This window comes from Leptinotarsa decemlineata, unplaced genomic scaffold (genome assembly GCF_025532065.1).
Source record: "Leptinotarsa decemlineata unplaced genomic scaffold, Ldec_3_MD MMD2_tig00026294_RagTag_RagTag, whole genome shotgun sequence".
Taxonomy (NCBI): Eukaryota; Metazoa; Arthropoda; class Insecta; order Coleoptera; family Chrysomelidae; genus Leptinotarsa; species Leptinotarsa decemlineata.
In genome coordinates, this window is record NW_027412674.1 from 2,616,654 (window position 1) to 2,629,762 (window position 13,109).

General features: G+C 33.6%; 1 protein-coding gene across 2 annotated transcripts in view; it reads right to left on the reverse strand.

Annotated features, from left to right (window-relative positions):
• IA-2 (tyrosine phosphatase IA-2) overlaps nt 1–13,109 on the reverse strand; it is a 97,877-nt gene that overhangs the window by 62,414 nt on the left and 22,354 nt on the right. For both annotated transcript variants that reach the window (XM_074180153.1, XM_074180154.1), the window contains one exon: nt 2,220–2,351. In XM_074180153.1, coding sequence (XP_074036254.1) covers nt 2,220–2,351 — 132 coding nt within the window. The remainder of the gene's footprint in view (nt 1–2,219; nt 2,352–13,109) is intronic.

A 13,109-nucleotide genomic window follows, 5' to 3' on the forward strand; every position in this document is an offset into this window, starting at 1 on the left:
AATGATGAAAGATCAGGTATCGCGCTGGCCATGGAATCGATCCTCGCCTTCCTATCCACCGAATGGGAAATGTTGTATCGAGGTATAGCCGGACATTAACTTGGTAATGGGTGGTGCTCCTTCCTGCTGAAACCATATCGTATTCACTGGAACTTGTGGGTTTCCTGGATCAGGATATAAATTTGCTAAACTTGGGATGACATCATTTTGAAGTAGTGCCAAATAATTATCGCCATTCAAGGTGCCCTCAATGAAAAAGGGACCAATGATATGGTTTCCTACAATCCCTGCCCAAACATTAACCTATTGAGGGTATTGCATGTGTTTTTCTTTCATCCAGTGAGGATTCTCCATTGACCAGTAGCGGCAATTTTGCCGATTAGCATTACCGTTAAGAGACAAAGTACACTCATCAGAAAACATAACGTCTTCTAATTGGATGATATTGTTATACAACATGTACATCATTTGCTTACAAAAATGAGTTTCTCTAATAAAACCGTCTTCCATGAGCTATCATATAAGGATGCATTTTATTTTCTTTTAATTTGTTTACTATCGATGTATGGCTAACATTGAATGTAGTGGATGCCAGTCTACTTGATATATGTGGGTTTTCCTCAAACTTAAGCATCACATCTTATTTGAGTTCATTACGCATTGCATTGGCAGCTGCTTTTTTTATCTGCTTATTGTTTCTTGAGATATGGGCGGTAAATTAGGACATTTCTCATGAAATAGGCGAGCTACTTCCTGTTTTTGTCGGGTTTTATCTTCGTAACCAAACATTTGTAAAATTGTTATTTTATGCATCTCCGGTAATTTAACCATTTGTCAGACTTGAAGTTAACAAACTTTGAACTTAAATTAAAACACTGACAATAAATGTTGTAACATACAAAACAAGTTGACAAGGCGTTTTGAACTAGCGTTGCCACGGAAATTATTTACAGTTTTTTAAAGGATAGCATATAAAAAGAACATTGCTATGGTTTTTGCTTACTTTCGTATTATCAATACATTAACATGATGTATGTATTGATAAGTTTTGAGTATATTACAATAAGTTTTGAGTGTATTTTATCGAATTTCGGTAACCACATGATTTTAATTTATTTTGCAATAAACTTGAAAGCGATTACATTTTTGAATATAGAAAGAAGAAGTTTTTCAAACGATATATCACAAGCCTATACTTCCTATTTAAACATTTGGGGGTTGTACCTGTCATTCGACAGGGGTTGGAGGTAGGTATAGCATTTTTCCGTTGAATTATTACTCTATCTGACAAAACTTCGGTGTCGGATGAATCAGGAGTATATAAGCTGACCTGTGGCTCTTGCCCAAAATTGTATTTTGGCTAAACAGGGAGAACGTTTCCCCAAAGAATTAAAGAGCATAGAAATAGTTTTGTAAATAAAAAGACCAATTACACATTTGCAAACCACCTTTTAGCAATAGGACATGAGTTTAATAATGAATACGACGTAATACATTTAGAAGAGAAAAGTTTGAAACTCTATCTCCTAGAATATGTAGAAATCAATAAATTCTTGAATTCAGGTAATATTCTGAACTCCTCGTTACTAAATATTTTTTCAAATGTGGAAACTGGGACAAAAGCTCAGGTAGTTTACTTCATAACAAACTCATGTACATACACATCAGGTATTTGAAATGTAGGTACTTCAAATTGTAAAATTAGGTATATTGAGCGATATATAGTGAATATAGTTAGTAAAGACACGGCCGTAGAAGTCATTGTATGGAGGAACACGTGTTGCGTTTTTGTAAAACTGTTTGATGAAAATCCAGCAATAAAGTGTTTTTTTAATACGTTATCCATAACGTATTCATGAAACACTATATTGTGAGATTTTACCAACCATATATATTGGGAAAACTTCAGTTTTTATGAAATTAAATCAATACATCTCTCGAAGATAAATATTAATATCGTATGCTTTAAAGTTCGATCGATCTGAGATGTTTGCAAGAATAGCTGTTCTAGAAGTATTATGCATAAGGAACGACTTGAGTGAATTTGAGTAGATTCGCTTTTGCTTATACCTATTCTGAATAAATGCTTCATCTAAAATAACATGGAAAGTTGATTGAGAAGATACATTCTTTCATTCTTCTCTAAACGGAATTGAAAGGATACTTTGTTGAACTTTGAATTGAAACTCATATATTATTTGAATTATTATTATACTTACTCGTGCTTGAATGCATAAAGCATGGCCTGTAGTCTGCACTGGGTGTATCCATGACTCCATCGATATCCCAGAGCGAAAAGTCTGCTAAGTTCAGAACTGAGTTCGTGTAAGTCTTCCCGTTCCAAGTTGTACCTACAGAAAGCAAAAATAGCGTCAACAAAATCCCTCTTCATGTAAAAGCAATCCTAATATAATACAATAAAATATCTCAATAAGAAATTTATTCTGCGGATACTGAAGTATTACAAGTTACTATACTGGCCAGAAAATGTAGAATATTTATAGATTTTTTTAATAAAACAAAGAGAGTTCATTTTCAATACAAATCATGAAATTATAGAACAACAACAAAAATTAATTTTCGCTCTGGGGCGACTTCATTGATTCCAGTGGCTCATTTGCTTTTTCAGCTGCAGGAAAACCCTGCAGCACAACATCCTCTGATGATCTTGATGTGCATATGGCATCTCTTCCATAAAACAAAATTTAGAGTGTCTCCAGAGGCTCTACTAGATTGAAGTGTTCGGTAGCCAGGGGTGCGACAGCTGGTTAACGGAAAAACAGATTTTAAACAGACAGATTTAAACAGATTTCGAACATCCGTTAGAGTTCTGTGCTTCCGTCAGAGGTTGAGTCATGTTTGAAGATCATTAGTGTTATTATTAGACTGATTGGTGTGTCAGCTATACTTGTTTTCTTATTACAGTCAGTTAGTTTGGCGCATGTTTGACAATACAGTCGACCATCACCTGTTAAAATTTCCATTTTCAGATGATTTAACAATAAGCTTTGCACGGACTGGTTATTAGAAAATATAACCTAACATGTGCAACATGGCGGGCAAATTCCACTTGTCCAGAAATGAAGGTGAAATACATTTATCCAACAGATTCATCATATTTGTTAGTAACATTTCATAATATAATTCAAAATTCCTAAAAATACTAATTATAAAAATAACATATTCCTTTTGTAAAATGGTTCGGGAACCACCTCACAAGTAGAATTGTCAACATAGATGGTGCCGTCTATGTTGATTGACTCGAAACTATCATCGAAACTATTGACTCGAATCTATCATATCGCCGTAGTTACCGCGTTTGGAACGAACAACAACTCGGTCACCAACTCGGGCACTACGATCATTATCACTTCGCATTTGACATTGTATACCGCAGTAGTAGACGAAACGTCAATTATAAAGACCTCCAGACCATGGCCCAAAAAACCGAAAAATAGCTTTCACATATACATATCATTCAGTTTCGAAAAGATATATTGGAAAATTCAGAAATCCAATATATGGATTTTGTAATGACAGCACAAATGTCACACCTATTTCTTCCCTACAGTTTTTCTCTGTAAAATACGGCATCCTCGTGTGCTCATTGTGATTTTTCCGTATCTTTTCCAGGACACGCCTTCTTCTCTCCTGGAAGCCGGAACATCAAATGCAACTGCACTGTTCACCAAGTAGTTACATATTTCAATGAAGATCCGAAAGCGAATGAATGTCATAACGTACTGTACTATCATAACTCAATCGTTACATGAGGTCGTAATTTAATGAATGGATTGAGTGTTTCATTTTGTTATTTTATCCAGATTGGTGCTGGTCTTATTCCGAAACATCGATGTCCGCAATTGAGGATGACAGTGTGCCATGTACCTCTTTCATATACGATATTGTGTAGCAATCCTGTAAATGATATCATAATCAATTTCATAACGAATGTTCGAAGTAAAAAGTGAACAGAAAAAAGTTTTTTTGTATAATTCAATTTATATAGAAGTAGTTGTTTCAAAAGTAGTTTTTCTCTCGTTTAATTCAATGTTTATATGAATAGTTGTTTCGAGAGGGCTTTTTCCAGTTCGCGTCTGATCTACACATCTCTGTAAAGAGTTAATTCTGTATCCAATTGCGTTCTTCCTCTCTTTGTAAGATTCCCACTTTTTTGTATAAAGATGAAGAATTATGAAGCCAAAACCTTCCTTTCCTAAAAAGTAATCCCTTTCAATTCAAATCTGAAAGAGTTATCGACTTGGAGTGAAGAAGACACAGGCATCAGTTTTCTGGCAGAATGAAATAATATTAGTTTAATAATTCATAGCGTGTTAAAATTGATACCAATTTTTCTTGGTAAAATCGCATTTCTTCATGAGAAAGATTAAACTTTAATCTTCCTCATGAAGACGATCACTTGGTGATTGAAACACGTGAATTACGATTTTTAATGTCAATTCATGAATGAATTGTGTGTATTTCCTATAATGTTATCCAATTTGGTACTGAAGAGCCTTGGGGCAAGTGTCTTAAGGCGAAACATCGATGTATACCAGTGAGGATGACAGTGTTCCATGTAAGTGCAATTTGTTACCATTCATTTAAAGTAGAACTCATGTGAATGATATCTGATTTTTATTCCATAACGAATGTTTGAAATACAAACTGAGTAGAGAAAAGTATGTTCTGTATAATTCAATGTTCATACAAAGGTGAATCCAGTGATTATAAACTAAAATGACGATAGTAGCACAAACACAAGCAGCAGTGAAGATGAAGAAAATTTGTATTCAGATAGTGACTGAATGAAGTTTATTTTTGGATTAGTGTATCATTATACAACATTTTGATGTAATACTACCTATGATACTGAATAAACAATGAAAATAATTCACAAATAAGTCATGTTCCATTTGCTACCGTAATTAATAATAGTAATTAAGTTGGGAGAGTCTATACCTGCGCGATCGCTCTCTATCAGCCATGACGTGTCCTGTATACAGTTCGACAACTATAAGTTTTCACTCGGGTGGTCTGTAAGTTTAATTTGAATCGGAATCTATAGAATTCAATGAGAAACATTCAAACCAGGTTGAAATAAAACAATTTTTATTATTTATATCAGCGAACTAGAAGTTGTGATAGTATATCATTATTAACCCCAAATAAATCTGTGAACATCTAAAACTGTTACTTCATTCACATTTTTGCATTCAGTTTTGAGAGGCATGTTCAAAAAATAAAGTGAGACAAAAAATATGTATTAATTTGTCAAGTTTTATTTTGTTCCATCCCAAAGTAGTCTCCCTCAGAAAACATCTCCGATTTTAGTAAATCTTATATTGTTGGGGATTTTAATATACAAGGGATTTCAGGCACTAGCTTTAATTTGAACATGCATAGTGGGAAATTAGACTTAATATGCGGGTTCACTGATTTTAACTCCCTCCAACAACTCAATCATATTAAAAATAATTATGGCCGTATCTTAGATTTAGTATTTACTTCAGAAAATAATTTTACCAGCTGCACTATAAATAAAATAGATCTGCCGTTTGTGAAGGAGGATGATTACCATCCTGCTCTAAATGTCACTATTTCTTCTGGAGGGAGGAAAGAATCTACAAATATTCCATTAGAAACGAGGTATAACTTTAAAAAGGCCGATTTTCTTGAATTGAGTCGCATTTTCAGAGATATCGAGTGGCATACAGTTCTTAATGAAAGCGATGTTGAAGAGGCTTTAGGTAAATTTTATACTTTGTGGAATGACGTGGTAGCAAGGTGTGTCCCTAAAATTAGTTTCGGTAAGAATATCAATTCGTATCCAGTTTGGTTTACTAAAGAGATAAAGGATATGAGGAGAGAAAAAGAGAGATACAGGAAATTGAAAATGTTATCAGTTTATTATGAAAATGAATTCAAAGAGTTAAGGTGCAAATTAAAAAAATTAATTAGAAAAGAAGAGAGGATTTATTATAAAAAAATCGAAGATAGTATACATACCGAAGTGAATGAATTTTGGAGTTTTGTAAATAAAAAAGAGTCAAATAATACAAATCTAGGAAGTTTTGTCTATAATAATGAGTTTGTGGATGAAGATAAAACTGCCGACGTATTTGCAAAATTCTTTTCGTCAGTCTTTTGCTCCGAACCTGCAACTTATAACATGCATTTCAGAGATAAACATAATGATATAGGAATTTGTAATGAATCATTTAACATAGACTCTATTTGCGAGACTGACTTTGATGCAGCAATGAAAAAACTGAAGCCCAAGAAGGCAGAAGGTACAGATGGTATTCCGCCTTATATTTTGAAAGGCTGTAGTGAATGGCTGAAAGTTCCATTGATTTATATTTACAACTTGATCATTAAAACTGGTTCATTCCCAACTGCTTGGAAAACTTCTAAAACAATACCAATACACAAGTCGGGAAACAAAATGGATGTGGAAAATTATAGGGCAATTTCCATAATGTGTGCTCCAGCGAAACTATTTGAGCAAATCATTTTTATCGAACTAATCAATTACACTCATAAATATATAGTACCACAACAACACGGATTCATGAGACAGAAAACAATCAGCACTAATCTATTGATATTAAGTAATAAGGTTTTTGACACGAATTATCTCACCACCTAGGACAATCCCGCTGATCTAGCAGTACCACCACCCTGTTCCAGATGCTGACAAGACAGTTCTCACAGGAGCGCACATCTTCGAAGCTTCGCATCCAGAGTCAGTCAGATTTCATTCCTCAAAGCAACAACACGTATAATTTCATATATTTTGTATTTCTGTAATTTTTCATTTTCAAGTTTGTAACAATAAAAGTATTTTTTAAAAAGCAAGTTTAGTGCCGTCGATAGTTAATTGGCGCAGTCGACAGTAGGATTGTCAAAATTACGCGTATCGTACGAGTGATTTTCGTTTCAACGATTAATTGGCAATCGAACCTTTGTGAACAGAACAAGTTGGTGTTGAAAGCAGAGCGGCTCCTAGAACTTCAGGAAACCCAGTCAATCGAAGACCTGCAGAAAACTCCGTACCGAAGCTGTTTTCGAGAAGAGGAACTTCATCGTCCCCTTCTGCAAGGAAGAAACACTTGGTGAAGACAAAATCGCTGAACCAGGGCAGACACCTTATAGTGGTTAAGAAAGCGATGGCCAAAATCTTGCTTTTATTGTGAGTACTCTGATTTTATGTCGCTTGAAAATATTTTTCAATCATTGTCTTTAGCTGACTCAGACAATTCTATTTCCAACCCAAATCCAAGAACCAATCGAGTTTTTGTAAACCCCTTTTCAAATCGAAGTAATTTAATTTCTCAATCAATTCCAATCAATAGTAATAATACATCTTATAACCAAAATCCAGAATTGAATATTTCAAACTCTTCAGAAATGGCAAATGTTTTCAAACCCGAATATTTGAATTGTGTTCCACAATTCGATGGGAATCCAAATGAACTCAATAGATATTTGAGTACTTGTGATAGCTTAATTACTCATTTTTATGATGCCGAAAATCCAAACTCTTTCCAAAATACATATCTATTGAATAGTTTGATTAGTAAACTAACAGGAAATGCTAAATTAGTAGTTAATATTCAAAATGTCACAACTTGGAATATTTTAAAAGACACACTGTATAGGAATTTTGCGGATCAACGCGATGAAGCCTGTTTGAATAGAGACATGGTTATGATGAAACAATACCCGGCTGAAAAACCTCTACAATTTTTTGATCGAATTTTGCAAATTCTCAATCTGATTTGTTGCTATATTGATTCTCATGAAGCAGACGAAAATTCGAAAGTTTTAAAACGCAAATTATATAATTCATTAGCTTTAAAAACGTTTTTATCTGGATTAAAAGAACCTTTAGGAACCACAATTCGTTGTATGAGACCTATTGATTTGAATGAAGCTTTGCAATTTATCATTCAAGAAGAAAATATCAATTATTATCAAAACCAATCAAACAGAGTTTCTCTAAGACAAAATAGTAGCCAAATAAGATCAAATTCTAATCAAAATTCAAATCAGTCCCATTTTCCAAGAACTTCTTTTAATGCTAATACAAGAAACGATCAATTCCAAAATCGTCAATCGTTTAATCAAAATAGATATTCAAATAATCAATTCCATCCACAAAACAATTTCCCTTCACAGCCTATAAATATTCAACCAAGAACTAATGTTCCACAACAAAAATTTTTCCGAAATTCTCAAGTTTTCAAACAACCTACTAATAACCAGAACGTTTTCAAGCCCAATCCCAATCGGAATCTTCCCAGTCAAACTCCTATGAGTGTTTCAACAAGGCAAACGTTCAACAGAAATCAACCAGGTCCCTCATTTCCTAGTAGACCTCAACAAAGAAACTTTATCTCATAGGAACTTTTCAATACAGAAACGAATGATGTCGAATATTATTCACAAGATTCTGAAGTTGAAAATCAGAGCCAGTATGAAAATTTCGAAAATACTGAATGTAATCCTGATGAAAATTTTCAATTGATAAACCAAGACATCAATCAAACGTAGAACCAGTGATAATATCTTTAAATTCAAGTAATTATAGCGAATTACCCTATATAATTCTACCTGAATATAATTTGAAATTTTTAGTCGATACAGGTTCGACTAAATCTTTTATTGATCCAAATCTAGCTTATAATCTATACCCCGATAGAATCCAAAATGATCCTTTCATAGTGTCAACCGTATTTCAAAAATCTTGTCACAAACATAGTGCTTTCATTCCCATTTCAAAAGTATTTAATGTTTCTGGAAATCTGAAATTTTATTTATTCAAATTTCACAATACATTTCATGGATTGATAGGTATTGATAACTTGAAACTACTTCAAGCAAATGTTAACTTGAGCAAAGGATTTTTGACAACACCTCATTCACAAATCAAATTGCATTATCATAAAATAAAAAATGATTTGAACCTCATTACCATTCTTCCCCGAAACGAACAAGTAATTAAGATAAAAACATCTGTACGCGACGGTGAAATTATAATTCCTTATCAAAAGATACACAACTGCGAAATTCCAGAGAGTTTGTCGATCGCGAGAAACGGAGAAGCGCTAACAACTATATTAAATAACAGTACGGATCAGATTACACTAGATTTCTCTGAACCTATTGTCGTTGAAAAATTTAATAGAACATGCATACAAGAATTTAACTTCAACAATTTTGATGAGACGTACAAACGTAAACTGGACTTATCTAATATTAGAACTGACCATTTGAATGTCGAAGAAAAATCAATGATAGAAAAATTATGTTTAGAATTTTCTGATATTTTTTACAATGAGGATGAACCGCTCACTTTTACAAATAAAACTAAACACCGTATAAAGACAACTGACGAAATACCCGTTTATACAAAGACATACAGATATCCATTCATTCACAAAAAAGAAGTCCAAACACAAATTCGAAAAATGTTAGATCAAAAAATAATAAGGCCTAGTAGTTCACCTTGGTCGTCCCCAATTTGGGTCGTCCCTAAGAAAATGGATGCCTCCGGTAAACAAAAATGGCGAGTTGTTGTAGATTACCGGAAGCTTAATGAGAAAACAATTGATGATAAGTATCCCTTGCCAAATATAACCGATTTACTAGATAAACTAGGTAGATGCCAATATTTTTCGACTTTAGATCTTGCCAGCGGTTTCCACCAAATTGAAATGTGTGAGGAAGACATCGAAAAAACAGCATTCAATACCGAAAATGGGCATTACGAGTTTCTCAGGATGCCATTTGGTCTCAAGAATGCTCCCGCGACCTTTGAACGAGTGATAGAGAATATCCTTAGAGGTATTCAAAACGAAAAATGCTTAGTTTATTTAGATGACATAATCATCTTTTCCACATCTCTCCAAGAGCATATTGAAAGGCTAAGAGCAGTTTTTCAAAGACTCAGAGAGTCAAACTTCAAAATTCAACTCGATAAGTCAGAATTTTTACGAAAAGAAGTGGCTTATCTTGGGCATATTGTTACTCCGAACGGTGTCAAACCAAATCCGGATAAAATTAAATCAATAAAGAACTTTCCTATTCCAAAAACAACTAAACAAATTAAAGGATTTTTAGGACTGTTAGGATATTATAGACGATTCATTAATAACTTCGCGAAATTAACGAAACCACTTACCAAATGCTTGAAGAAGGGTGCACAGATCATCCACGACGAAGAATTTCTATCGTGTTTCGAAACTTGTAAAAATTTACTAATTAACGAACCAATCCTTCAGTATCCAGATTTTACTAAACCGTTCAATTTAACAACGGACGCCTCAAACGTAGGTTTGGGTGCGGTCTTGAGCCAAGGACCTATTGGAAAAGACCTTCCAGTAGCGTATGCTTTAAGAACTCTAAACGACTCCGAATCAAATTACAGCACAATAGAAAAAGAACTATTGGCTATTGTCTGGGCAACCAAATATTTTCGCCCCTACCTTTTTGGCAGGAAATTCAATATAGTCACGGATCATAAACCACTCCAATGGATATTTTCAACGAAAGACCAGAGTTCTAAATTGCTAAGATGGCGAATTAAACTTGAAGAATATCAATATAATATAATTTACAAAAAAGGGTCATCCAATACGAATGCTGATGCACTTTCACGCATTGAACTACACACAAAAGAGTCAAAGACTTTTTGGGAAGAACTAGACGAGATAATCGAAGAGTCCGAACGTCTAGCCGGCCCCTCTATTACTTTTGATAACCAAAATAGTGTTAACCCCAACTTAAATACCCCAGACTACCAACCATCTTCGGATATATTAGAAATAGGTAAACCTCTTCAAGATAATATTTCTATGATAGTTAATGCCGATACAGAATCTACTCAAACTCCTGAGAAACATGAACTAAACCCAATTGAAGAAATTGATGACGTTACCGTACACACTAATACCGAGGAAAATCCAATTGTTGAAATACCCATTTCAGAATCCCCGGTAAATTTTGGTCAAAACCAAATTATTTTTCAATCTGTTCTTCATTCACCATCTAAACCAAAAATAACGATCTTATTTGAGAAGAAACAGAGAATGACTGTTCAGCTTTCTTTAAATAACTTTGAAAGAGACGTAATCGATTTTGTAAAAGAATATATCGCACCTAACACACCTTATTATCTTTACTTTGAAAATTCAGATAATTATGAACGATTTTGTGAAGTAATTAGACAAAATTTCAAATGGCCTTCATTAAAATTTAAAAGATGTAAATTCAAACTAATCGATGTCACAGATAAAAAAGAAGCTTTAGAACTGATACAAGCATATCACGAAGAAAAAAGTAATCATAGAGGCATTGACGAGACCGAACAAAAACTCAAAACCCTTTATTATTGGCCCAATATGAAAGATTCTATCCAAACCTTCATTAACGAGTGTGAAATCTGTCAAAGAAGTAAATACGAAAGACATCCTATCAAAACAAAAATGAATATAACCCCGACAGCCACCAAACCATTCGAAATTATCCACATTGACGTTTATACTTTGGAAAAAAATAAATTTCTTACTATTATAGACAGTTTTTCGAAATACGCGCAAGCATATCATTTGCCCTTTTTATCGGCTACCGATATAGCTGACAAACTTTTGATATTTTTTTCACATCATGGCGTACCTATCCAAATTATAGTTGACAACGGATCTGAATTTAAAAATACAGTTATTGAAGAACTTCTCAAACTGCACAAAGTAAATGTACATTTCTGCTCACCCAATCATCCCCAATCAAACGGACAAATTGAAAGACTTCACTCTACTCTCATTGAACACATTAGACTTCTCAATACTAGAGGATTTCTTAAAACACCGCCTCAAACGAAAATGGTTTATGCTATACTTGCATACAATCACTCAATACATTCTGCAACAAAATTAAAACCCATCGATATAGTTAATGGACATATAACCAACGAAAATCCATTCGATATCGACATAGACAATATTCTTCTCAATGATTATACAAACGACCACCGAGAAAAAACTAAATTACTTTACGCGGAAATAAACAGAAAACTAATGAATCGAAAAGAAAAGGTTATTTCAAAATCTAATGAAACGCGCGATAATCCAGAAATGTTCAAACCCAATTCTAAAACGTACGTGAAAAAACACTTGAGACAAAAACACGCTAACAAATTTGAAAAACCGACCACTATCACAAAAGTAGACGAATCTATGAAGACAGTTTCCACAGAAAATCATGAAAAAGTACACATGGACAATTTAAAAAGACCAAGAAAGAAGTGCTATGATTTTAATAAATAGTTCATTTCATTTCTTTTCAGAATACCTTTTGTATTCGGACTTCAGGACAGAATAACATTGAAAAACCTGGAAAACAATCCTGGTATGATACCTTTAAAATTGGGCACTGCCAAAATTCAACAATACTCACACACACTGATACACTACTATGACCTGAATCCATTCATAACTGAAATCCAAAAACTGAACGACCAATACGGACAAACTTTAGAAGCACTCAGTATAAACAAAAATAATATTTCCTCAGCTGAAACAGAAAATTATATCAAAATTTTGACTTTGACAAAAGACAAGACTGAATCCAAATTGCAAGAAATAATCACAAATCCCAAACGAGTCAAAAGAGGATTGATTAATGGTATTGGTTCGATATTTAAATCAATTACAGGAAACCTCGATGCAGAAGACGGGGAGCGGTACGAAAAACTTATTAGGGAACTTCAAAACAACCAAAAAGTATTGGCTTCTAGCGTTGTGAAACAAAATTCAGTTTCAATCAATTTGATCAATAAATTCAATCAAACTGTTCAACAAATAATTCACAATGAAAAATTTCTTCAAGAAAAAATAGTTCATATTGCTGCCATATTCCAAACAAAAAGTTATGAAGAAAATAGAGCATATGTTCACGATATACTCAACCAAATGATTGATATGTTTGAAATAGTCAACTCTGTCTTACAGGACATTGAAAATTCCATAGCATTCGCGAAACTCAACATTATGCATCCAAGCATAGTGAAACCCACTGACTTATTCGCCGAACTTCTTAAATTA